The 26225-nt window shown below is 44.8% G+C and overlaps 2 protein-coding genes and 10 non-coding genes across 12 annotated transcripts; all 12 read left to right on the top strand.

Annotated features, from left to right (window-relative positions):
• The first annotated feature begins 755 nt into the window (after nt 1–755).
• On the top strand, nt 756–827 carry Trnat-ugu. The gene has a single exon. It is a non-coding gene; the product is annotated as a tRNA-Thr (tRNA).
• Nucleotides 828–1073: 246 nt separating this feature from the next.
• Nucleotides 1074–1145, top strand: Trnat-ugu. The gene has a single exon. It is a non-coding gene; the product is annotated as a tRNA-Thr (tRNA).
• Nucleotides 1146–1391: 246 nt separating this feature from the next.
• Trnat-ugu lies at nt 1392–1463 on the top strand. The gene has a single exon. It is a non-coding gene; the product is annotated as a tRNA-Thr (tRNA).
• Nucleotides 1464–7243: 5780 nt separating this feature from the next.
• Nucleotides 7244–7315, top strand: Trnat-ugu. Its single transcript has one exon. It is a non-coding gene; the product is annotated as a tRNA-Thr (tRNA).
• Nucleotides 7316–13026: 5711 nt separating this feature from the next.
• Trnat-ugu lies at nt 13027–13098 on the top strand. The gene has a single exon. It is a non-coding gene; the product is annotated as a tRNA-Thr (tRNA).
• A 246-nt stretch (nt 13099–13344) lies between these two features.
• Trnat-ugu lies at nt 13345–13416 on the top strand. Its single transcript has one exon. It is a non-coding gene; the product is annotated as a tRNA-Thr (tRNA).
• A 245-nt stretch (nt 13417–13661) lies between these two features.
• Nucleotides 13662–13733, top strand: Trnat-ugu. The gene has a single exon. It is a non-coding gene; the product is annotated as a tRNA-Thr (tRNA).
• Nucleotides 13734–13979: 246 nt separating this feature from the next.
• On the top strand, nt 13980–14051 carry Trnat-ugu. The gene has a single exon. It is a non-coding gene; the product is annotated as a tRNA-Thr (tRNA).
• A 246-nt stretch (nt 14052–14297) lies between these two features.
• On the top strand, nt 14298–14369 carry Trnat-ugu. Its single transcript has one exon. It is a non-coding gene; the product is annotated as a tRNA-Thr (tRNA).
• A 265-nt stretch (nt 14370–14634) lies between these two features.
• Nucleotides 14635–16493, top strand: LOC124760562 (pyridoxal phosphate homeostasis protein-like). Its single transcript, XM_047249104.1, has 2 exons — nt 14635–14653; nt 14815–16493. The coding sequence occupies exon 2, from the start codon at nt 15078–15080 to the stop codon at nt 15903–15905; it is 828 nt and encodes a 275-aa protein (XP_047105060.1). The 5' UTR covers nt 14635–14653; nt 14815–15077; the 3' UTR covers nt 15906–16493.
• A 383-nt stretch (nt 16494–16876) lies between these two features.
• LOC124760563 (adenylate kinase-like) lies at nt 16877–18025 on the top strand. Its single transcript, XM_047249105.1, has one exon. It carries the CDS (start codon nt 16975–16977, stop codon nt 17710–17712), a length of 738 nt encoding a protein of 245 aa, XP_047105061.1. The 5' UTR covers nt 16877–16974; the 3' UTR covers nt 17713–18025.
• Nucleotides 18026–24990: 6965 nt separating this feature from the next.
• Nucleotides 24991–25062, top strand: Trnat-ugu. Its single transcript has one exon. It is a non-coding gene; the product is annotated as a tRNA-Thr (tRNA).
• The last annotated feature ends 1163 nt before the right edge of the window (nt 25063–26225 follow it).

Genomic DNA, 26225 nt, shown 5'->3' with positions numbered 1-26225 from the left:
ATCTTACTAGCGACGGCAACAACCAAGGGGTGGCATGTAAGATTGAGCGTGGCTGAGAGTTTCTCATTATTAGTTAGCATCACACTTTGACAGAGCTGTGACAAGGCGAGTAGGGTGAGCTCAGGAAAGCCAGCAGCAAGCGCACTTGAAGTAGCCCAGAAGAACCGGATTATAAATTTTGCCAGCCATAATGGAGCTAGGGGCGTTCTCAGTTACCAAATACCGGTGCAATAAGAGAGCAACAGTATTTGACAGTAAAATGACGCCCTATCCGTCTAGCATACGACATTGCTTGTCTCTGCATACGCGGACGTGAGGTCATCTCGGAAATGAAATCCGAAATATAGATTAAAATTGTTGTGTTCCCGCCCGGGATCGAACCGGGGACCTTCTGCGTGTAATACTCTTTATTTCAAAAAGAAAATTAAAAAAAAAAAAAAAAAAAAAAAAAGGGGCAGAGCACTGGTCTTGTAAACCAGGGGTCGTGAGTTCGATTCTCACAGGGGGCAGCACAATTTTAAATGGGCCAATGTAATGCTTTGAACCGAAAATTTCAAAATAGCGTGTCTTTTCGGGCCTGAGCCAAGATCACAGATGACGATAGACGAAAGACGGCAGCACCCGTCAGTCATCGCTGTGGACCTCAGTGGTAGCGAATTGTTGTGGCAGAGTAAATCTTTGTACGCATTTTCAGGACTCTGAAATGTATTTTTCTCGAGGGCTGTAGCGATCGCAAACAGGTGTAAGCTGTAGCAGCCTCCTTAGCTCAGGGGCAGAGCACTGGTCTTGTAAACCAGGGGTCGTGAGTTCGATTCTCACAGGGGGCAGCACAATTTTAAATGGGCCAATGTAATGCTTTGAACCGAAAATTTCAAAATAGCGTGTCTTTTCGGGCCTGAGCCAAGATCACAGATGACGATAGACGAAAGACGGCAGCACCCGTCAGTCATCGCTGTGGACCTCAGTGGTAGCGAATTGTTGTGGCAGAGTAAATCTTTGTACGCATTTTCGGGACTCTGAAATGTATTTTTCTCGAGGGCTGTAGCGATCGCAAAGAGGTGTAAGCTGTAACAGCCTCCTTAGCTCAGGGGCAGAGCACTGGTCTTGTAAACCAGGGGTCGTGAGTTCGATTCTCACAGGGGACAGCACAATTTTAAATGGGCCAATGTAATGCTTTGAACCGAAAATTTCAAAATAGCGTGTCTTTTCGGGCCTGAGCCAAGATCACAGATGACGATAGACGAAAGACGGCAGCACCCGTCAGTCATCGCTGTGGACCTCAGTGGTAGCGAATTGTTGTGGCAGAGTAAATCTTTGTACGCATTTTCAGGACTCTGAAATGTATTTTTCTCGAGGGCTGTAGCGATCGCAAAGAGGTGTAAGCTGTAGCAGCCTCCTTAGCTCAGGGGCAGAGCACTGGTCTTGTAAACCAGGGGTCGTGAGTTCGATTCTCACAGGGGGCAGCACAATTTTAAATGGGCCAATGTAATGCTTTGAACCGAAAATTTCAAAATAGCGTGTCTTTTCGGGCCTGAGCCAAGATCACAGATGACGATAGACGAAAGACGGCAGCACCCGTCAGTCATCGCTGTGGACCTCAGTGGTAGCGAATTGTTGTGGCAGAGTAAATCTTTGTACGCATTTTCAGGACTCTGAAATGTATTTTTCTCGAGGGCTGTAGCGATCGCAAAGAGGTGTAAGCTGTAACAGCCTCCTTAGCTCAGGGGCAGTTCCGCTTTAGACGCCGTGCAGTGTGGACGTGCCTAGTCTTCCGCTCCGCCGTAGCGTTACGTATAGTGGACTATCGTTTTTGTTACGTGTTGTGTTGCAACTTCTGAGAGTGTTTCTCCGTCGTTGTTTCGTACCTTGTGTTACTTTCTGTCCGTATTTCAGTGTTTTTTTTTGTGTAGCGGTTTCGACCGCATATTTTGAAAATGTCGTCCCAGGTTATTCCTCGTCAGGCTACAGTTAGTTTTGCTTTTGACAAGTCAACCCGCCATGTGCAACCTAGTTCTCTTGAGATTCATGATTGGTTGGTAGATACCTTTGGTGTTCATTCGGATCAGGTGCACACTGCTTATTTTGATACCGAACTCTATGTTTTCTTTGTTAAGTTTATGGACCCACTTCAGGTTGATAAAATCCTTTCTAAATATGGTCATCAAGTTCTCTTTCGGCATCGGGATGATTCTGTAAGTACCGTGCTGCTTTCCAATGCTTCCATCACGTATACCAATGTTCGTGTTTACAACCTTCCACCGGAGGTAGATAATGTCTATCTTAAGGAGGGTCTACAGAAGTATGGTGATGTAAAGAGCATTCGCCTTGAACGCTGGTCAAGCCAACATCGCCTGCAATGTTACAGTGGTATTCGTTCAGTCGAAATGCACGTTAAGCAGAATATTCCATCTCACCTGCAGATCGGTGGATATCGTGTCCATGTAACATATAGTGGTCAGGTTGGCACCTGTTTTTTGTGCAATGAAAGTGGTCACGTGCGTACCGACTGTCCGCGGAGAGTTTTTGTTTTAAAAAATTCTCTCGAACAGCGTCGCAAGTTAACGGTCGCTGACCTCGTTGCAGGTGGTTCTGCTCTTGGTGTAGCACAGTCCAGTGGTAGTAGCGCCCCTCCACAGGTTTTGCGCACCGCTGATACAGAATTTCCTCCTTTGCGTGCTAAATCTGATGTTGTTCCGTCTGTCCCTCAGGTGGGTGTGCCACTTTTGAATAATAAGAGGCGTCGCCCACACGATGGAAATAGTACGGATGAGGATCTCCCTGAGATGCCCCAGTCCGAGCGACCGGCATCCTCCGAGCCACTGTGTACTGTAGCTGCTCCCTGCCCTCCTGAGGTAGCGGTTCCGGTGGCGGCTGCTGGCGCCCCTCCGGCCTCCGACGCAGCTTCTCTCGAGTCGGGTCGTCGGTCGGGCCTGTTGGCGCCGTCTTCCGAACCGACTTCGATGTCACAACAAGTGGAGCCGCGACAACTTCCTGCTTCGCTGCCCCATACCTCTGCCAGCGGAGCTGCTCCGCTTCCTTCCAACTCTGCGGCCTCGGACCTTCCCGCTCACGTTTCGCCTCCGTGCAGTCCATGTTTGCCGGAAGCTAGTGCAGGTGTTGACCATTCCGTTTTGTCGGATGTTTCCCCCGCGACCCCCGATCCCGCATGTGGACCGGCGCGGGTGGTGTCGGATACAGAACTTGACCCTCCTACGTCACCGGCGGCTGAAGCTTCCTTGCCCGTCAGCCGACGCAAGTTACGCGTTCAGCCGAACGTTAATGCTGTTCGTAAAAAACCGAAACGTAAGGGATCCACGGAACGGGGTAGCAGTCCCCCTCCCTCGGATGCCTCCGTCACCCCTGCTATGGACTGTGACGCTGGTGCGTCGGTGTAGGTGATTTGTTTTCTCGCTTTTCTCTCTATGGTTCAAGCATACACCTTTCTTACCTTAAATCTTAACCGTATTGAGTCCGACGTTCGCATTGCCTCTTTGCGGCAGTTTATTTACGACGCCTGTGCGGACGTAGTGTTCTTGCAGGAAGTGTTGTTTTCTGATCTCTCTCTACCTGGATTTCAAACTGTTTTTAATGTCGCGCCGGAATATTCAACAGGAACTGCTCTTTTCTTTCGAGAGGGCATTCCTATTACTGACATTGAATTCCTTGACTCTGGCCGTGGGATTGGTTGTCGTCTTTTTGATCTCCGCCTCGTTGTTTTGTATGCCCCCTCTGGTTCGGGTCACACTGTGGCTCGCTCGCGCTTTTATAAAGAAGAGCTTATTTATCTTTTGCGCCAGAGTCCTCGGAGTCTCCTGCTCGGAGGCGATTTTAATTGTGTTTTACGCCCTGCAGACCAGTCCCCCAATTTTAATTATTGCCGTGATTTACATGACTTAGTTCGTACGATGCATCTGCGTGATGTTTGGGAACACAAATATCCAACCCTGGTGAAATATACGTTTTTTACCGCGTCCTCATGCAGTAGACTCGACAGATTCTATTTATCTGATTTTTTATGTGATAAAATTCTTTCTGTCGATGTTATTCCTACTAGTTTTTCTGACCATTGTGCTTTTACTGCAACTGTAAATCTTAGTCACCAACCTGCAAAACTTTATCGTTCCCAGTGGATGTTAAATGTTTCCCACCTTGCCGACAGTGCTATAGATGATGTTATAAGTGCCGTGTGGGAGCGATGTCTTCGCTCTGTTCCGCGTTACCCCTCCTTGCTGGTTTGGTGGACTGCGTTTGCCAAGCCCAAGATTCGTCAGACTTTGATTTTTTACTGTGCTGCAAGGGCGCGTGATTTTAAGAACACGTATGAATATTACTACTCTGTCCTGCGTGAACTATATGACGCGGCGGGTACCTCTCCTCTGCGGATCCATGATGTTCGTCGTATTAAAGCCAAGCTCTTGAGCCTTAAACGACGACAGATGGATGGTCTGCGAGTTAAGTCGAAACCTCACTCTCTTGTTGAAGGTGAGCTGACATCCTTGTACCACCTGCTAAGGCATCAGACTCGTCGTCGTCGCTCCTTCATCTCTTCTCTTACGGTGGATGATGGGCGACAGCTTATTGCACAGGAGGAAATGGTTCGTGCTCTTCACCAATATTACACTAGTCTATATTCTGCCGATGATTCTGGTGAGTCTCTTTCGGAAGATGTCTTTGGGGATCTAACTGCGACGATCGCGCCTGACGCGAACGGCGAATTTCTCCGGGAGTTCCAGGTAGATGAGGTTTTCGATTTTATTGCTCGCTCTCCGTCCAGTAAATCGCCGGGTCCAGACGGCCTGCCTAAAGAATTTTATCTCCGTTTTTGGCCTCTTTTGGGTGGCATTTTTACGCAGATTTTAAATGAGATTGTCAGGGGGATGGATGTGCCTGCCGATTTTAAAGTAGGGAAAATTGTTTTAATTCCGAAGTCTTCTGGTCGTTTATCTGCTGCCAATCTTCGTCCGCTCACATTGCTGAATTTTGACTACAAGACAGCTGCTAGAGCGCTCAATAGCCGGTTGTCCTCTCTGCTTCGGGGTGTGATTGGTGCACATCAATGTTGTTTTCATGATAGATCTATTCTGACACCAGTAGCCGAATATCGGGATGTTGTCTCGGTTGCGGCGGTTACAAACGTACATTGTGCCTTTGCCTTCCTTGATTTTCATAAGGCTTTTGATCACGTCAGTCATGTGTTTTTAGATCGTGTTTTAGGTACAATAGGTTTTAACGCTTCATCACGTGGTGTTCTTGGCAATTTGTATAGGGGAATAACAGCTCGGGTGTCAGTCAATGGGCAGCTGACGCCGCCCATTGCTATCCGCCGCGGAGTGCCTCAGGGTAGTCCGCTCTCTATGTCTTTATTCGTATTGTCCCTGGAACCGCTGCTTCGGACTATTGCTCTCAAGCTTCAGGGTATGTCCCTCTCTGGTGGGAAGCTCTCGGTTAAGGCATATGCGGATGATGTCGTTGTTCTCCTCCGTCAACGTGATGATATCCCGTTGTTGAAAGGGGCAGTTGATGCATACTGTCGTGTCTCTGGAGCGCGTCTCAATCAGGGTAAATGTAAGTTCCTTGATATTCGAGGATTTCGCGATGCTGACGTCCCTTGGGCCACTGTTGTCGATCGCCATACGTCCTTGGGGATTATCATTGATCGGTGTCCTCTAAAAATGGCGGCTCTCAATTGGAAATCGGTCACCGAGAAGATACAGGGGGCTCTGATGGTCCATGAGCAGCGCTCTGCTACCATTTTGCAAAAAGTCAGAATTTTAGACACCTACGTTCTATGTAAAGCTTATTATGTTGCTCAGCTGTTCCCACTTCCCATGATGGTGGCGAAAAGGTTGCGCCAATTGTCTAGCAGGTTTATATGGAAGGGCCATCTATTCAAGTTACGTTACGAGGTAATGACGAAACCGCGTATCTCCGGAGGCTTGGGCCTCTCTGACATTACTCGCAAGGCGTCTGCTTTGTACGTCCGCCGAACGACTCTTATTGTTACGCAAGAAGTGACTTCAATTACATCCAGGCTTTTTACTGTTGTGCGTCCGGCGAGCCTTGCTCCACCTGTCGATGTCGGACGCCTAAATTTTAAGTTGAAACACATTCGGGAATTTTACATTGCGGTGAGTTACCTCGGTGACGTCTTCTTGCGGCGACCGGTGCCAACGACCAAGGGCTTGATTGCCCGCTGGGAGGGGCTGGCCGGTCCCAATCCAATAGAACTGGCGTCTCCATCTGTGTCCTGGAGGAACGTCTGGAAGAATGTTAGTCTGCCGATCCACTCTATGGCCGTGGCGTCCACGTGGTATAGGGTAATAAATAATTTGGTTCCCACCAATGTACGACTGCACCGTATTGCTCTTTCTGACACGGACACCTGTACTCGGTGTGGTCTCCTGGATACCCTTGAACATCGATTCACCTGCTGTGGGCACCTTGCTAATTGGCGTTGGCTCAGGAAACAACTTGCTTTTGTCACTAGGTCTGCTGAAGCCGCTTATACTATTGACATCATCGTCCGGCCCGATTCTTCCTTTTTTCCGCGGACTAAGCTCCATACCGTCATGTGGTTGATTGGCCATTTCGTACATTTTGTCAACAGTTGTCATGAAGAGGATGGACACCTAGCGTTTCGGCAGTACATGCTTACTGCTTACTGGCAGCGCTTGCGATTGCCAGGCCTCCGAGATGATTTTGCCAATATGCTTAGCCTGACATTTGAAAGAGAGGGTGTTGGCTAAGGTCACCTGTGTGAGCCATTTTCTTTTATACTGTTTCTGGATTTGCCGCCTATATGTATGTTTCTTCTCTACACCAGGACTGAAGTTTTCGTGTTTTAATCTTTATTTCAGTAAGCAGTCTACATTATTTAGTCATGTTTTAGGATTTTAATTTCAGTACTGAACTTCTTAAAAAAAAAAAAAAAAAAAAAAAGGGGCAGAGCACTGGTCTTGTAAACCAGGGGTCGTGAGTTCAATTCTCACAGGGGGCAGCACAATTTTAAATGGGCCAATGTAATGCTTTGAACCGAAAATTTCAAAATAGCGTGTCTTTTCGGGCCTGAGCCAAGATCACAGATGACGATAGACGAAAGACGGCAGCACCCGTCAGTCATCGCTGTGGACCTCAGTGGTAGCGAATTGTTGTGGCAGAGTAAATCTTTGTACGCATTTTCAGGACTCTGAAATGTATTTTTCTCGAGGGCTGTAGCGATCGCAAAGAGGTGTAAGCTGTAACAGCCTCCTTAGCTCAGGGGCAGAGCACTGGTCTTGTAAACCAGGGATCGTGAGTTCGATTCTCACAGGGGGCAGCACAATTAAGAGTCTGGTTTCGGCGAGCGAGCTGTGCGGACGCGCTGTGTTTACGTTCTCGCCGCCGCTGGCCGTGACTGTGGTGGTGAGTGTTACGCCGCTTAGCGTACTTGTTTCCCTGTAACGACGATTCATGGTTAGAAATTCGTAATGGCACAACCACCACGAAGAGACACATTGAAGTTGATGTTTGACCAGTCTTTAGTTCGACCGACATCTTTTGAAGTAGAGAACTTTATAGAAGACTCTTTGAAACTGAATATGGACGATCTTATTGGAATTCACTTGTCGATCTGTAGTAGTACAGTTTATCTTAAGTTGAAAAATGCTGTCACGTGTGATAACATTGTTGAAGCTTGTGGAGGGACCCTGAAATTTAAACATTCGGACGGTACTATCGGAGATGTGCAAGTTACTCAGGCTGGTTTAGGTCTTAGGACCGTTCGCATTTTCGAACTGCCATTTGAAATTACAGCCGAACAAATTAACTCTGTGCTCAAACCTTACGGTACAGTTCTCTCTAATGTCGCGGAAAAGTGGTCTACTATGCATAAATTTCCGGTGTTGAATGGTATTCGCCAAGTGAAAATTGATTTACAAAAGCATATACCATCGTATATCAATGTCTGCGGGTACAGAGCAATAGTTATGTATGATGGTCAACCGAGGACATGCGCAGCATGTGGTTCTCCCGGACATGTCCGCACTGATTGTCCCCAAAGACGCGTGACGCAAATACCAGTAGGTGAGGCGAAAGTGCCATCCACTATGTCGCAACTGCCCGTGAGGTATTCCGCGGTACTCCGTCAACCCCCGACCACCACATCTACTACAGAGGACGACAGTACTGCTACTGGGGCCCTATTGCAGCATGAAGTACGTTTGGATACCCCCCGTCCGGATTTGCCAGCAACTGACGCTCAGATCTCGCCGGTCGGAAGCACCGAGGTGTCAAAGGTGGACGGCGACTTACAACGAAATAATGTGGTGCGCACACACGACGAGGGGCAGGTAGACTTATCGGATATTGACATGATGCAGACAAACGCGAATGCCTCACCGATGCTGTCCCAGGACACCAAAAAGCGCAGAATTGCTCATGCAGGGGCGGCAACATGTGCACCACCGTTGAGAGAAAAGGCGACGCAGTTTTATCATATAATGCACGAAACGTCGTCGGAACACCGCCCACAGAGCCCGAAGACGCTTAAGAAATCACGGAAGGAGGATGTGCCAGACCGTGCGCCGGACATTCTGGACGCATCTGGCTCTACAGGTTCGGGAACACGCCCTCCAAAGAAGAAGGATAAACAATCATTGGACATGGTCGAGGAGAAGAAACGTACACGCACAGACGATTCCATGCTGGACTGGGCCCAGGAGATGGAAGACGATGTCGAGGGCCGCGGACATGCACCCACAGCTACTACGATGGAGGGAAAGACCGACGGCGAGGAACACGGAGGCGATCGGTTCACGCGGGAGCAGGATGATGAGGACTCGGAATTTTACTAATTCGTGCACTGCAGATAAAGGATGGGCGTACAACGTACGGGATTCAGACACCCCAAAATGTTAACTTCCGGACGTCAGGGAGTGGTGGTCCACCAACATGCTAGCCAACTGGTGATGCTTGATAATGATACGATTTGCAGTAAGCGTTGACAAAGGGACATGATAAATACTTAAATCAGTAAATCTATTAAACACAACGAAACATCCCCACCAAAAAGGATCGTCTTCCCTTACATGGCACATCTGCAAACTTATAAAATCGCCACACTGAACATAAATAAAATCACGTCGATACAGAAGGTCGATAGTCTCCGGGATTACCTCTATAGCGCTGACGTTGATATTGCTATGTTACAAGAGGTTGCTAGTGGGTTCCGGATCAATATTGCAGGTTATGCAGTATTCTTAAACACAACGTTACGTAGCGCATCTGGCACCGCCATCTTATTAAAGGATGGAATAGAAGCATCTGACTTTGAACGGCTGGAAAACGGCCGAGGAATATCTTGTTCAATAAATGGGATTCGATTCGTAAATATCTATGCCCCCTCCGGACACCAAAATCGAGAGCAACGGTCTCGTTTTTACGACGAAGACCTATTGTATTTGATCAGAGGAGCTAGAGAGGGAATGGTTTTAGCCGGTGACTTTAATTGCGTGCTTAAGCGGAAAGATCAACATCCGACTTTTAATAAAAGTGCGGAGTTGGGCCGCCTCGTACGAGAGTTGCGATTGACTGACACGTGGGAGCTCATTAATGGAGACCGCCCCTGCTTCACGTTCCACACTTCTACGTCGTCCAGTCGACTTGATAGAATTTATGTCACACAGTGTTTACGTGCAAATGTCGGAGGGCCTGAAACGTGGCCAGTGTACTTTTCTGACCATCTCGCCTATCACTGTCTCCTGAAAATGCCTCGACAGAACATCTTTCGTGGCAGAAACATGTGGAAACTCAACGTCGCTGTTCTTCAAGAAGATGATTTGCGAACACGAATGGAAGTCGTGTGGGGCACCTGCAGCAGGCGACGACGGAACTTCCCCAGTACCTTATGCTGGTGGTACAAATGTGCGAAACCTCAACTCATCCGTTGCTTAAAAACGTACTGTTATGAACGAAACCGCGACCAACAGAGTATGTTCGAATTTTACTTCCGCTGCCTTCGGGAATTATATGAAAGCAATTGTCCAACAGCAGACACCTTTTTACGAATTAAAAAAGTCAAGGCGAAATTAACGGCATTGAAGAGGAAACGAATGGAAGGTATTATGATCCGCTCCAGGGACCATCATAGCACGGCGGGGGAAATACCCTCGGTATATCATCTTGGGGCAGAGAAGCGTCGCGCACAGCGTAAAATGATCTATAGTCTCCGAACAGAGGACGGTGACCAGGTGAATGATCAAGGCGGCATCAAGACATGTGTAGCAGAATACTACACTAAGCTTTATGCCTTGGAACCCGTGGACGACGAGTCTGTGATACGTATGCAAACTAGCCTACCTGAAAGACTGGACCCACCAGATGTAGACCTGTTGTTGGCGGACATAACCCCACAAGAACTCAAATCAGCGCTCCAAAAGGCGCAGGGAAATAAATCTCCTGGTGCGGATGGGCTACCGGTGGAATTTTATAAACAGTTTTGGTATTTGCTAGAAAGGTGTTTTGTCGAAATATGTAATGAAATTAAAGAAGGGCAAAATATACCTGAAGGCTTCAACGACGGCATCATCGTTCTCATCCCTAAAGAATACCCCTGTAACGACATGAATAAATTCCGCCCCATTTGTTTACTTAACACGGACTACAAGATAGTAGCCCGCGTCATGGCAGCCAGGATCAAACGAGTCCTTCCTAAAATAATACACCCTAGTCAGACGGCGGCGGTTCCTGGGCGCACGATCATTAAGAGTCTGACTGACTACAGAGAGATCATCAGCTACTGCGCAACTACAGGTCTGGAAGCGGCAATTTTAGCACTCGATCTTAATAAAGCCTTTGACAGGATCCGACACCATTACCTTTTTCCGTTGATGACCCATCTTGGATTTGGAGAACAATTCGTCCAGATGATTAAAAATCTTTTGAACCGGGCCACGTCAAAGATCAACGTTAATGGACATCTTACGCACTCAATTCCTATAGAGAAGTCTATCCGCCAGGGCTGTCCCTTGTCAATGACGCTTTTTGTCATTGCGATAGAGCCACTCATTAGGAGGATCAATCAACTGCTCCCAGGAATAAATATATATGGCAGCACCATTACTTGCATTGCATATGCGGATGATGTGGGGGTAGTGCTTACTTCTGCACATGACCTTCGTGACGTGCAGTCTATCGTTCAGGACTATGAACAAGCGTCCGGTTCGAAACTCAACAGACGTAAAACAAAATTGCTGCCTTTGGGGAATGGGTTCCCTTTCCACGGGACTGACGAATATGAGCGAACCGACAATCTGAAACTTCTCGGTCTCAAAATGTCCAGTTGCCCTCTGAAAACGACAGCGGCGGCTTGGAGGGACATTCTCAACATGACGAGAGCGTGCCTGCAACAGAATAATAGTAGAGTACAAAATTTACTACAAAGGGTACATTTTGTAAACACAAAAATTTTATCGAAAATTTGGTATGTGGGCCAAATACTACCTATAATTGATAAAATAGCCAGTCGGGTGATGGCAGCTGTCGGTTGGTACCTCTGGCGAGGTGATATCTTCAAAGTGGGAATCAATGTGACGACACTCCCCCCCAGTCATGGGGGCCTTGGTGTGGTCGATGTTGACGCTAAATGTCGAGCACTTCTGATACGTAGAACTCTCCAAATTTATCACGAATACCCACACAGTGTACTCAGAGCTGTCATCGAGTCACACAGGCCCATTAGTTTAGAGGCCCCTGTCCGCTTGGACTCCATACCGCCCACATTCAATCACATCAGGAGGTTTTTTTCTTGACATGAGTTACCTTCGGCGGCAGACCACTGTCTTACGCGACAAAACAACAGCAGAGCTGTATAAGTATCTGAACGACAATGGTCGAAAGAACAGAATGGAAATCAAGCACCCACATATACGGTGGTCCAAGGTCTGGAAGAACATAACTAATACGGTCCTGGATACGGGAATCAGATCCACGTGGTACAAGGTAGTGAACGAAACAATTTCTACTAAGGAAAAGCTCCACAGAATCAAGTTGGCAACCACCGAGAAGTGCAGCGACTGCGACCTCATAGATACACTGCAGCACAGATGTATCTGTGGGGAAAATAAAAAGATATGGGAATGGTGTCGGTGGCTACTGGCGCTGGTCGGGAGAACTACGATCACGGCAATAACACCCGAGATGATACTGCAGCCTGATAACGACCTTTTCCCCCCGTCGAAACGGAATATGTGGACCTGGTTGGCAGGCCATACAATAGATTATATTATGACTAAACGAAAAGACGATACGTATGATGATTTCAGAATCTACAGTGTAAGTAAAGCGACACAACTTGTCAGTAACCCCAGATATAAAATACTTTTTGCCAACTACCCAATGGCGCTCGAACTAACCAAGCTTTAATAAAAAAAATAAGGAACAATAAAGGAAAAAAAGGTAAAAAAATAAACAACATAATATAAAAAAATAAAAAAACATAAAAAAAAACATATACTAAAATATAGTCCCACGCACACTACTAACATGAGAAGATTACGGCGGAAAAAAAAAAATAAAATAAAAAAAAAAAAAAAAGGTCGGTAGAGCATTAGGCTTTTCAACTAAGGGTCCAGGAAAAAAAAAAAAAAAAAAAAAAAAAAAAAAAAAAAAAAAAAAAAAAGGGTCGTTGAGCAATTAAAAAAAAAAAAGTCGTAGAGCATTAAAAAAAAAAAAAAAAAAGAAGCTCAGGGGCAGAGCACTGGTCTTGTAAACCAGGGGTCGTGAGTTCGATTCTCACAGGGGGCAGCACAATTTTAAATGGGCCAATGTAATGCTTTGAACCGAAAGTTTCAAAATAGCGTGTCTTTTCGGGCCTGAGCCAAGATCACAGATGACGATAGACGAAAGACGGCAGCACCCGTCAGTCATCGCTGTGGACCTCAGTGGTAGCGAATTGTTGTGGCAGAGTAAATCTTTGTACGCATTTTCAGGACTCTGAAATGTATTTTTCTCGAGGGCTGTAGCGATCGCAAAGAGGTGTAAGCTGTAGCAGCCTCCTTAGCTCAGGGGCAGAGCACTGGTCTTGTAAACCAGGGGTCGTGAGTTCGATTCTCACAGGGGGCAGCACAATTTTAAATGGGCCAATGTAATGCTTTGAACCGAAAATTTCAAAATAGCGTGTCTTTTCGGGCCTGAGCCAAGATCACAGATGACGATAGACGAAAGACGGCAGCACCCGTCAGTCATCGCTGTGGACCTCAGTGGTAGCGAATTGTTGTGGCAGAGTAAATCTTTGTACGCATTTTCAGGACTCTGAAATGTATTTTTCTCGAGGGCTGTAGCGATCGCAAAGAGGTGTAAGCTGTAGCAGCCTCCTTAGCTCAGGGGCAGAGCATTGGTCTTGTAAACCAGGGGTCGTGAGTTCGATTCTCACAGGGGGCAGCACAATTTTAAATGGGCCAATGAAATGCTTTGAACCGAAAATTTCAAAATAGCGTGTCTTTTCGGGCCTGAGCCAAGATCACAGATGACGATAGACGAAAGACGGCAGCACCCGTCAGTCATCGCTGTGGACCTCAGTGGTAGCGAATTGTTGTGGCAGAGTAAATCTTTGTACGCATTTTCAGGACTCTGAAATGTATTTTTCTCGAGGGCTGTAGCGATCGCAAAGAGCGGTAAGTGTTGCAGCCTCCTTAGCTCAGGGGCAGAGCACTGGTCTTGTAAACCAGGGGTCGTGAGTTCGATTCTCACAGGGGGCAGCACAATTTTAAATGGGCCAATGTAATGCTTTGAACCGAAAATTTCAAAATAGCGTGTCTTTTCGGGCCTGAGCCAAGATCACAGATGACGATAGACGAAAGACGGCAGCACCCGTCAGTCATCGCTGTGGACCTCAGTGGTAGCGAATTGTTGTGGCAGAGTAAATCTTTGTACGCATTTTCAGGACTCTGAAATGTATTTTTCTCGAGGGCTGTAGCGATCGCAAAGAGGTGTAAGCTGTAGCAGCCTCCTTAGCTCAGGGGCATAGCTCTGGTCTTGTAAACCAGGGGTCGTGAGTTCGATTCTCACAGGGGGCAGCACAATTTTAAATGGGCCAATGTAATGCTTTGAACCGAAAATTTCAAAATAGCGTGTCTTTTCGGGCCTGAGCCAAGATCACAGATGACGATAGACGAAAGACGGCAGCACCCGTCAGTCATCGCTGTGGACCTCAGTGGTAGCGAATTGTTGTGGCAGAGTAAATCTTTGTACGCATTTTCAGGACTCTGAAATGTATTTTTCTCGAGGGCTGTAGCGATCGCATAGAGGTGTAAGCTGTAGCAGCCTCCTTAGCTCAGGGGCAGAGCACTGGTCTTGTAAACCAGGGGTCGTGAGTTCGATTCTCACAGGGGGCAGCACAATTTTAAATGGGCCAATGTAATGCTTTGAACCGAAAATTTCAAAATAGCGTGTCTTTTCGGGCCTGAGCCAAGATCACAGATGACGATAGACGAAAGACGGCAGCACCCGTCAGTCATCGCTGTGGACCTCAGTGGTAGCGAATTGTTGTGGCAGAGTAAATCTTTGTACGCATTTTCAGGACTCTGAAATGTATTTTTCTCGAGGGCTGTAGCGATCGCAAAGAGGTGTAAGCTGTAGCAGCCTCCTTAGCTCAGGGGAACAGTAATACTGGTTTACGGTGAGTGTGTGAGACAGTAAGCGTGAAACTGCGTGTAGGGCATACATATTAAGTTAAAATGGTTAAAATGAATCCAGAAACAAAAAAACGTTTAACAATTATCATTGATACAGCAAAGTGTATTTTCCATATTGGTTTTATACCAACAGTTCTTTACCTAGGTTTCAAGAAGGGAGCAGATGCTGGGATGCCACCACTCACTTTCATGAATCTTCTGTGGCAGTAAGGATGTGGGTACTTGTACTAGATGATTCGAGCAATTTTCATCAACGAGTAGAGTAGCGACATGTATCTATTAACAGCGTTTAGGTATTAAAGACAGTGGGGAAAAAAATCACGTGGTATCGTCTCGCAGAGGTAACTTTTTTTTCTGGATTTGTACCGTTCCATACATGCAACATATGGTAGTGTTCTAGAATTTCCAATGATACACACAGTAATGGGAGAACTAGATATTGCCAAGAACTTGGGTGTGATCCTTAATAAAGTCAGAGCCGCAGCTGAACGTAGACCACCAGAGTACAAAACCCACGAACCAAGATTAGTGGCTGTCAGCAAGACTAAGCCGAAGGAATTGGTAATAGCAGCTTACGAAAATGGCCAACGTCATTTTGGAGAGAATTATGTACAAGAATTGATTGAAAAGGGGAATGATCCTGATATTTGCAAAAAATGTCCAGAAATTTGTTGGCACTTCATTGGCCACTTGCAACGAAATAAAGTGAACAAGATTGTAAGTACTCCTGGTTTGTTCATGGTAGAAACAGTACATTCTGAGAAATTGGCGTCAGCTTTAGATGCTGCTTGGAAGAAACTACACCACAATAGCAAGCTGAAAGTCATGGTTCAAGTAAATACCAGCGGTGAGGAAGAGAAAAGTGGATGTGAACCAGAAGAGGCTGTGTCAGTCGTGAAATATGTTAAAGATTCCTGTCAGAATCTGGAATTTGTTGGTTTGATGACAATTGGCATATATGGCTATGATACAGCTTTGGGCCCAAATCCTGACTTTCTTTGTCTGAGAAATGTGAGAACTGAAGTATGTAAATCGCTGAGTATGAAGTTGGAAGAAGTTGAGCTGTCCATGGGGATGTCAGATGATTTTGAACATGCGATCGAGCTTGGTAGCACAAATGTTAGAGTGGGGAGTTCTATATTTGGTGCAAGACAGAAGAAAGATAGTCATTCTGACAAGAAAGACTTGGTGCAAGACTTTGCTGAAATGACACTTAGCAAAGCAGGAGGGAATTAACAATATTTTAACTGCTTTGAACATTAATTCAACAATGTGATATTAAACAGCCAAATTTCCACTGTGAAGTGTTGATACTATGCATTCTGAGTTTGCTGTCAGAAATCATTCTCTTCTGTTGCTTGCACATCATAACTAAAGTGTCAAGGTTTTTTTTCCCCGGCACTGTATGGATACACTTTTGTGGAATTATGGATTTTTTGTAAAAACTGTTACTTTATGAAGTGAAGTGCTAGGAATTTTGTGTTGATCAGAAATTGTATATACTTACAAGTTTTTTCATTGGGCTTTGCTGTTATTATCATGTCCATTTAGAGACATTGTAATTCTTGAAGATTTGTTTGCTTTGTTGGTACTGTTGATAAATGTTTTTCCTGTCAGTTACCACTAGTGGTTAATACTTGGTGGCTTGAAAGTTCCTGTGAAATCTGTAATGGATATTGTATGGAAGTCCAGTATAACTATTACTCTGTAAATAATAGTATCTGTAATTGTTGAGCATGTACTTCCCAGTAGTGTGTGTTTAACTGTAACTATGTAACCTATTCCTTTTCGTGACCTACTTGGAATTAAATTACCAAAAATTAATTTAAAAAAAACAAAAAAAAAAAAAAAAAAAAAAAAAAAAAAAAAAAAAAAAAAAGGGGCAGAGCACTGGTCTTGTAAACCAGGGGTCGTGAGTTCGATTCTCACAGGGGGCAGCACAATTTTAAATGGGCCAATGTAATGCTTTGAACCGAAAATTTCAAAATAGCGTGTCTTTTCGGGCCTGAGCCAAGATCACAGATGACGATAGACGAAAGACGGCAGCACCCGTCAGTCATCGCTGTGGACCTCAGTGGTAGCGAATTGTTGTGGCAGAGTAAATCTTTGTACGCATTTTCAGGACTCTGAAATGTATTTTTCTCGAGCGCTGTAGCGATCGCAAAGAGGTGTAAGCTGTAGCAGCCTCCTTAGCTCAGGGGTGTAGTGCTGGTAGCAAGTTAATTGCTTGTTTGTGCATGTGACACAGTGGTACATTTTGTATCCTCCTATTGAAATCTGTTGAGAGCAAGCGCAGACAAATACAATGCCACCTCAAACTGCTGAAGTTCCTAAAGAGGAACCAGCTGACACAACACCTGCAGGAATAAAAGCTGTTCTTTTAGGACCACCGGGCTCCGGCAAGGGCACACAGGCTCCACTACTTAGGAACAAATATTGTGTGTGTCACCTGTCAACTGGCGATATGCTGCGCGCAGAAATATCCTCTGGCTCCCTTCTGGGAAAACAGCTGAAGAAAACAATGGATGAAGGAAAACTTGTAAGTGATGAGCTTGTTGTTAATCTGATTGACACTAATCTTGATCGTCCAGAATGTAAAAATGGGTTTCTTTTAGACGGTTTTCCAAGAACTGTCCCACAGGCAGAGAAGCTGGATAAACTACTGGAGAAAAGAAATACTGCACTAGATGCTGTTGTGGAATTCAGTATTGATGACAATTATCTGGTTCGAAGAATTACAGGCCGGCTAATACATCCAGCAAGTGGTCGTTCGTATCACGAAGAATTTCATCCTCCAAAAGTTCCCATGAAGGATGATTTAACAGGTGAACCACTGATACGTCGCTCAGATGATAATGTTGAAGCGCTGAAAAAACGTCTGGAAGCATACCATAAGCAGACGAAGCCACTGGTAGACTATTACAGCTTGAGAGGTATACATCACAGGATTGATGCCTCCAAATCTGCTTCAGAGGTCTTTGATGGCATTGATAAAATATTTCTTCGTTCTTCCAGAAGCAAGGATAAAGTTATGTTTGTATAAGGAACATTCGTAGGACAATGCTGTAATTTTAATGATGGAAGTATATCCTGTTATTGAGAATTTAAGCCATATAGAAGCTGATGGGAGTCAAAATTTTATTATTCATGCAGGTAACTTTTTAAGTTACAAACATGACCATTTCTGTCAAAGCTATCGCACTGCCATGCACAATTAAGACTTGCAGTGTCTCTTATATACATATATTTTAGTTTTGATTGCCTGTCACTATCTCCTAACATTCAAAAAGTGAGAAATATTTTTCCATGTTTATAGTAACGTTATTTTATTACTGGTCACATCAAAAACATATTACGCGAGAACCCGTGATACCTGAAGCATATTGTGAGTTTGTTGTTAGACAGTGAATGAAGGATTTTTCAACTGTATGATAATTTACTTTTTGGTCTGTGAAAGTTTCTCTTTAATTTACACAAGATTGTACTTGCCAGGCCTCAGATATGACTTGTTTTGCTGGTATTAACTGTATTGCTCCCACAAACTAATGTGCACTCAATCTGTGAATCTGTAGTAAATGAAAGCATAGGGATATCTTTCTATGAAACTTGGCTCAGTTTAAAATAAAATTAAGAAATGACAGCAGTTGTAGAACTAATCATTAAATTTTAGTTCCAATATTTCAATTTGGTTGGTAGTCACTGTGAATACTAAATAAAAAAATGTACAGTCAAAAGTGATTATGTGTAATGAAGGGACTAAGACATGAGTCACGCAATGATCCATGTTTACCATTGTTCAGCGAAGGGCTCTTCTGACATTATTTGTACCTGTTATGTGGGAAATGGTGTAAAAGTATCTGATAAAATAAAATGTATCAGTGCTTGTTTTTACTAAGTGCTCATGCTTTTTCTTCCTCCCCTAACATATGATAACTATTATGAATGAATGTTAAATCTGTCTCATACAGAAAGAGTGTTAGCTGTATTAATTTTTGATCTCCTGCAACTTTGAAAGCAGTTGTTTCTAAAATAATAAAAGTAAGTTATGTGCTTAAAGTGACAATCTTAAATTTAGAAGAATACACTGACATGATAAAATACCATTTACAACAGCTGATAGCATGTTCTCAGATTTGTTTGTGAAGCAGATGTTTTTTAATTAAAAAACAGTTGGATAAAAAAAGTTCACAGTATACAATCAGCCAATTGACGTGTAATCCACAAATAAATCTTCCTGGTAGAATGTGAAAAAAAAAAAAAAAAAAAAAAAAAGGGGCAGAGCACTGGTCTTGTAAACCAGGGGTCGTGAGTTCGATTCTCACAGGGGGCAGCACAATTTTAAATGGGCCAATGTAATGCTTTGAACCGAAAATTTCAAAATAGCGTGTCTTTTCGGGCCTGAGCCAAGATCACAGATGACGATAGACGAAAGACGGCAGCACCCGTCAGTCATCGCTGTGGACCTCAGTGGTAGCGAATTGTTGTGGCAGAGTAAATCTTTGTACGCATTTTCAGGACTCTGAAATGTATTTTTCTCGAGGGCTGTAGCGATCGCAAAGAGGTGTAAGCTGTAGCAGCCTCCTTAGCTCAGGGGCAGTTCCGCTTGAGACGCGACAGCGATCGCACGTGCTGTGTATTCGATCCGCCGTTTCCCTCGGGTTGTGACTATTTACTTTCTGTGTGTGACGTTTCTTTGTCTTCTTTTCTTCGTTGTTTCGTCGCCTTAGTGTTTGTGTTGTGACTTGTGTTGTATAGCGGCTCTTGCCGCATTAATTAAGTGTTATGGCTTCCCGGTTGTTTCCGCGGAAGTGTACTCTCAGTTTTCAATTTAACAAGGCTACCAGGAATGTTCAACCAACTTCGTTGGAAATTCACGAATGGATTGTGGATACGATTGGCATTACATCGGACCAGGTACATACGGCGTATTTTGACACAGAACTTTACTGCTTTTTTGTGAAATTGTTGAACCCGGTTTTGCTAGATAAGATTTTACTTAAACATGGTGAGCAAGTGTCGTTCCGTCATAGAGATGGTTCTGTTAGCAGTGTTACTGTTTCAAATGCTGAAATTACGTATACCACAGTTCGGGTTTATAATTTACCCCCTGAAGTTGAAAACAGTTACCTCAAGGAAGCTTTGCTTGGTTATGGTACCGTTCGGTCAATTCGAAATGAACGTTGGTCTGCACAACATAAGCTGCAATGTTATAATGGTGTCAGATCGGTTGAAATGCATATTAAGTCGAACATACCGTCCCATCTGGTTGTATGTGGTTATCGTGTTCATCTTACTTATGAGGGGCAAGTTGGTACGTGTTTTCTATGTAATGAAAATGGTCATGTTCGTGCTAATTGCCCTAAGCGGGTGTTTGTGCTTAAAAATGGGCTAGCACAATGCCGCAAATTAACGGTTGCCGATCTTGTGCCAGCAGCTTCCTCCACTGTCTCCTGTCAGCCTCCTGCAGTAGATTCTTCACAACGGGTGACACCTTCCTCTGATGCAGGTTTTCCCCCGTTACCCACTCGCCCAGATGTATCGGCTGCTTCTACACCGATCCCGTCTGTTTCCAATAACAAACGCCGTCGTGCTAGTGATACCGGTAGCACTGATGACGAAGCTGCTGTTTCGCAGCCGGTTTGCGGATCTGACGAGAGACTTCCGGAATCTCCCATGCTTGTTTTGGATTCTGTTCCCACTGTGTCTCCTGCTTTGCCTGATGACGTCAAACTTGCTGCCACGCCGTCGGCGCAAGAGCCCCAACATTCGGTCGAGGTGGTGTTGACATCCCCCCCGACACAGGCATCACCACATGTTGACGACACTTCGGTGCAGACAGCTGTTTGTCGGAAAATCGCTTCTAGAACTGCGCGCTCCGCTTCAGCGGATTCCAACCCTATCTCTCCACCTCCTACACTTCCAATACCTACACCTTCTGATGCCGGTGCCGATGTTCCTGATGCAGTTTTCCCCTTGCTTGCTCCTTCTTCTGATTCCTCTCGCCCTGCTAATCCTTCGGATGCCTTGGTTGACGTGCCTGATCTCGAACCCCCCACTCCACCTGCTCTTGAATCTGGTGTGCATCAGATACGCCGTCGGGTGAAAGTGCCCCCCAATCTTCACGCGGTGCGGAAAAAACACAAGCATGCAAAGGATGACTCTGATTCCGTTGATTCCGGGCAATCACCCTCTGCCATGTCTGATGTTGATGATCTGGATGACGTTGCTTCTAATGTGGTGTAATTAGGGTTCATTTTCCCTTTTGTTTTGTTGATGTTGCAGGCGTACACGTTTATTACCTTAAATATAAATAGCATTCAATCTGCTCTGAAGTTAGCGTCTCTGCAGCAGTTCATTTATGACTCTGCAGCTGATGTTGTTTTCCTGCAGGAAGTCTCCGTTGCACACCTGTTTGTTCCTGGCTTTCGCACTATTATAAATTTTGCGCCTGAGTTTTCCACAGGTACTGCCTTACTAATTCGTGACGGTATCCCCGTTACCGAAATTGAGCTCTTAGACTCGGGAAGGGGTATTGGTTGTCGGTTATTTGACACAACCTTGGTTAATATTTACGCCCCCTCTGGTTCCAGCAAACGGCAGGAAAGGTCTCGTTTTTATAAAGAGGATCTGATTTATCTTTTACGCAAAAATCCTGCGACTTTGATATTGGGGGGTGATTTTAATTGTGTATTACAAGCTAAGGACCAATCGCCTCATTTTAATTATTGTTTCGAGCTACATTCTCTTGTACGTCAACTACGACTACGCGATGCGTGGGAGGTTAAACACCCCACTTTAGTTAAATTTACATTTTTTACTGCCACGTCAAGTAGTCGACTGGACCGATTGTATATTTCTGATCCCCTTAGTGTTTCTGTTTTAAATGTAGATGTTATTCCAGCCAGTTTTACGGATCATTGTGCCCTTGCGGTTATAATTAATTTGGAGCGTCAGCCTCTTAAACTTTATCGGCCGCTGTGGAAATTAAATGTCTCCTTGCTCGATGACCCTGACATCGAACCTCTAATACAGACGGCGTGGGACATGTGTTTACGTTCTCTGCGATACTATCCGTCTAAGCTTCACTGGTGGATCCACTGTGCGAAGCCAAAACTACGTCGCACTTTAATGTCCTACAGTTATAATAGAGCGCGAGATCTGAAACTGACTTTTGAGTATTATTATTCGGTGCTTCGCGAACTTTATGATACTTCTCGAATGACATGTGCCCACCTTTCTGAGATTCGGAAAATTAAAGCCAAGCTCCTTAGTATTAAACGGCTTCAGATGGAAGGATTGAAGATTAAATCTAAACCGCCGTCCACCTTAGCACATGAAATGACTTCCATGTACCACCTGTTTCGTCACCACAAGAACCGTCGACGTGTATTGATTGACGGCCTTATGGCAGCTGATGGTTGCCGGCTTACCTTACAGAATCAAATAACCCATGAACTTACCTGCTACTATGAGACCTTATATGCTGTGGCTGATTCTGATCCGCTTGATGTTGATGAGATTTTAACTGCTATCCCATCAGTTTTAACAGAGGACCATAATGTGGAATTTTTAGCTCCTTTTACTGCAGACGAAATTTCAGCTTTCATTGCTTGTTCACCATCTCACAAATCTCCTGGTCCGGATGGCCTTCCTAAGGAATTTTTTGTTCGCTTTTGGACTATTATAGGGCCTGTTTTTACGGATATTGTAAATGAAATCTTGAATGGTGGCACAATTCCAGCCGATTTCAAGAGAGGTACGGTTGTCCTGATACCAAAATCTGCTGGTTTGAAGACAGCTAGTGACTTTCGTCCTTTAACCCTTTTAAATTTTGATTATAAGACGGCTGCTAGGGCTGTTAATGCACGTCTATCCCTCTTGCTTACACTTGTGATAACTCCTTGTCAAAGCTGCTTTCCAGGGCGCTCCATATTGACTCCTCTGGCGGGGTATCGTGATGTCGTGTCGATTGTCGCTGTCACCAATATTTCCTGTGCGCTTTTATTTGTTGATTTTAGTAAGGCTTTTGATCGTGTGTCCCATTCGTTTTTAGAGCTTCTGCTGCGCCGACTCGGTTTTAATGAAAAGGCGCTGCTGGTACTTAAGAATATGACGACTGGTATTTCTGCTAAGATTGACATTAATGGCCAGCTAACGAAGGTCATTGATATTAAACGTGGCGTCCCGCAAGGTAGCCCTTTATCCATGACCCTTTATGCTCTCTCCCTTCAACCACTCCTCTCTCGTCTCAACTCGACACTTCGTGGTCTTACGATTTCTGGGGTTACCCTGACAGCAACAGCTTATGCTGATGATTTGGTTGTTTTGCTTCGTTCCGCCGCCGAAGTGCCGCAGTTGAAAATGGAACTAGATAAATTTTCTGCGGCCTCCGGCTCTCGTCTCAACCCCCGTAAAAGCAAACTTCTGAATTTGCGGGGCTTTGAAAATGTGGTTGTTCCGTGGGTTACGGCTGTTGAACACCGTACACATTTAGGCATCTATCTTGAACGGTGTCCTCTTCGTATGGCTGCAAAAAATTGGCAAGTGGCCATTTCCAAGCTTCAAGGTGTTTTATTCGAACACTCATGGCGTTCGATACCGCTACTGCAAAAAAAGCGTGTATTAGACACTTATGTTTTATGTAAAGTATTTTACGTTGCTCAGTTGTTTCCGCTTCCAAGAATGCAGGGTGCAAAAATGGTCCAGCTTATCAACAGATATATTTGGCGGGGGCACATTTTTAAATTACGTTGTGATGTTCTTACGAAGCCGCGTCTTGCGGGCGGCTTGTCGTTCACCGATGTCCGTGTCAAGGCTGCGGCCCTTTATGTTAAGCGCACCCTCCATCTTTTATTTTCTGAGTCCCCGACTGTTACTTCGCGATTATTCCATGTCGTTCGTCCTGCGAGCTTGTCACCGCCTATTAACGTAGGGCTTCTAAATGCGAAGCTACGGCATGTTCGGGACTTCTACATTGAGATTAGTTATCTGGATCTCCACTTCCAACGTCGTCCTGTTTTTACTATGCGAACACTGCTTGACAAATGGCACAGGTCTTCTTCTTCCATCCCGATTGTTTTGCAATATCCCCGTTTTAATTGGCGTCACATATGGACGAATATTAGCTTACCCGTTCATTCAGCACCTGTTGCCTCCCTATGGTATAAGGTAGTTCACCAGCTGATTCCTACGAATGAACGACTTCATCGCATAGGTTTAAGTGTCTCTCCGCTTTGTCAAACGTGTGGTTGTGTTGATACACTCCAACACCGATTTACCTGCGCTGACCGTCTTCGCATGTGGTACTGGCTGCGCCGACGATTGGCGTTACTCACCAGGAGCTCGGAATCGGCATTTACAACTGATATTCTCTGCTGGCCGGACACGGTTTTTTATCCCGGGACAAAGAACAATACCATTATGTGGCTTCTTGGCCGTTACATTTTTGCAGTGGTTGATGGTGATGGTATTTCCGATTTTATTTCGTTTATTGGTTACATGCTTCATGAGTACTGGACGCAACAATCTTTCCCACATCTTAAGAGGGACTTTGCGAATATGCTTAGTATTGTCTTCGAAAAGCAGGGGATTGGTTAAGTTTCCACTTCTCTTGATCGCTCCTGCGCCAGTTACATTAATGGCACCGGTATAGGGGCATACTGATCTCACTTCACGATAGGGAAGACATTGTCGCTAGCTCTTACTTATTTTGCTTTCCTGCCAAGCTTTTACCTGTTTGGATAGACACTGCATCACAAGCCCCGTGTCCACATATAAGTATCACAAGACTCTGAACCAAGGGAAATTACTACGTATTGGTGCCACTGTGCTTCAGTGCAGGGAGGAGGAGACGTCATGGCCAGGCCTCGGATTTCGACCCCTGCCCAACGCGCCTCCCCCGAGCTGCACTGGGTCAACACAGTGAAAGAAATACAAAAAGAAAAAAAATGGATAAAGCATAAAAAAAAATGGATAAGGCGTCGGACTTCGTACAAAAAAAAAAAAAAAAAAAAAAAAGGGGCAGAGCACTGGTCTTGTAAACCAGGGGTCGTGAGTTCGATTCTCACAGGGGGCAGCACAATTTTAAATGGGCCAATGTAATGCTTTGAACCGAAAATTTCAAAATAGCGTGTCTTTTCGGGCCTGAGCCAAGATCACAGATGACGATAGACGAAAGACGGCAGCACCCGTCAGTCATCGCTGTGGACCTCAGTGGTAGCGAATTGTTGTGGCAGAGTAAATCTTTGTACGCATTTTCAGGACTCTGAAATGTATTTTTCTCGAGGGCTGTAGCGATCGCAAAGAGGTGTAAGCTGTAACAGCCTCCTTAGCTCAGGGGCAGAGCACTGGTCTTGTAAACGAGGGGTCGTGAGTTCGATTCTCACAGGGGGCAGCACAATTTTAAATGGGCCAATGTAATGCTTTGAACCGAAAATTTCAAAATAGCGTGTCTTTTCGGGCCTGAGCCACGATCACAGATGACGATAGACGAAAGACGGCAGCACCCGTCAGTCATCGCTGTGGACCTCAGTGGTAGCGAATTGTTGTGGCAGAGTAAATCTTTGTACGCATTTTCAGGACTCTGAAATGTATTTTTCTCGAGGGCTGTAGCGATCGCAAAGAGGTGTAAGCTGTAACAGCCTCCTTAGCTCAGGGGTGGCAGTGGTAGTGTTTACGATTTAATTGAAGTCCGTATTAATCGTGGGAAATGGCAAGCTCGAATTCGGCTACTTTTCAGCCGGATTCAGACGTTCACATCTCGTATGACGACCAGCAAAAGTTAATGAATTTGCTAGACATAATGCAAGGCTCGAAGATTATAAGGATGAACTAAAATCAAAGCAGAACCAGCTGAAGAATTTGGAGGAGGCATGTGATGAATTGACGCTAATGGACCAAACAGAATTTGTTCCGTATTTTATGGGTGAAGTTTTCATCAATCAAGATATTGAACAAACAGAGAAAATGTTGGAGGAAGCCAAAAACAAGATATTATCAGAAACAAAGGATTTGGAGGATAAATGCAGTAATATAAAAAACCAAATGAGTGAAATGAAAACTTACCTTTATGCTAAATTTGGAAATCACATAAACCTTGAGGCAGATGATGACTGAGCCATTCCCTGTGAGAGATTGTTTGTACTTACATTTTCTTGTTTTACACCGTCATACATGGAGATATTTGTTTCAAAAGAACACTGTGCTTCATTTTTTGTAGTCCCTGTGTGAACTGCAGTGTATGATTAAACAAAAGAATTACCTCTCACATTATGAATACTGTTTCACTTTATTTTAATATGTGCTATATTTGAATTTATCATCTGAGAGGAGTGATGTCCATGATACCTTCCAAATGGGCTTCACATATATACTGTTATTTTTAGAAAAATATGTGCTAGAATAATAAGTGCTTAATAGTGTTACATTTGTCATACCTGTGCCTGTTATGCTAAATAATTTCGATTTGCAAAGAATTGTTATTCTATGTTAGAAAATTCATTTGTTTGATACTGTTGATTTAACCACCTGTGTAAATAGCTGACTTATACTCGGAAC

Source organism: Schistocerca piceifrons, unplaced genomic scaffold (assembly GCF_021461385.2).
Source record: "Schistocerca piceifrons isolate TAMUIC-IGC-003096 unplaced genomic scaffold, iqSchPice1.1 HiC_scaffold_574, whole genome shotgun sequence".
Classification (NCBI taxonomy): domain Eukaryota; kingdom Metazoa; phylum Arthropoda; class Insecta; order Orthoptera; family Acrididae; genus Schistocerca; species Schistocerca piceifrons.
Note: the sequence above shows the minus strand (reverse complement) of the source record. Positions and strands in the feature narration are given on the sequence as shown.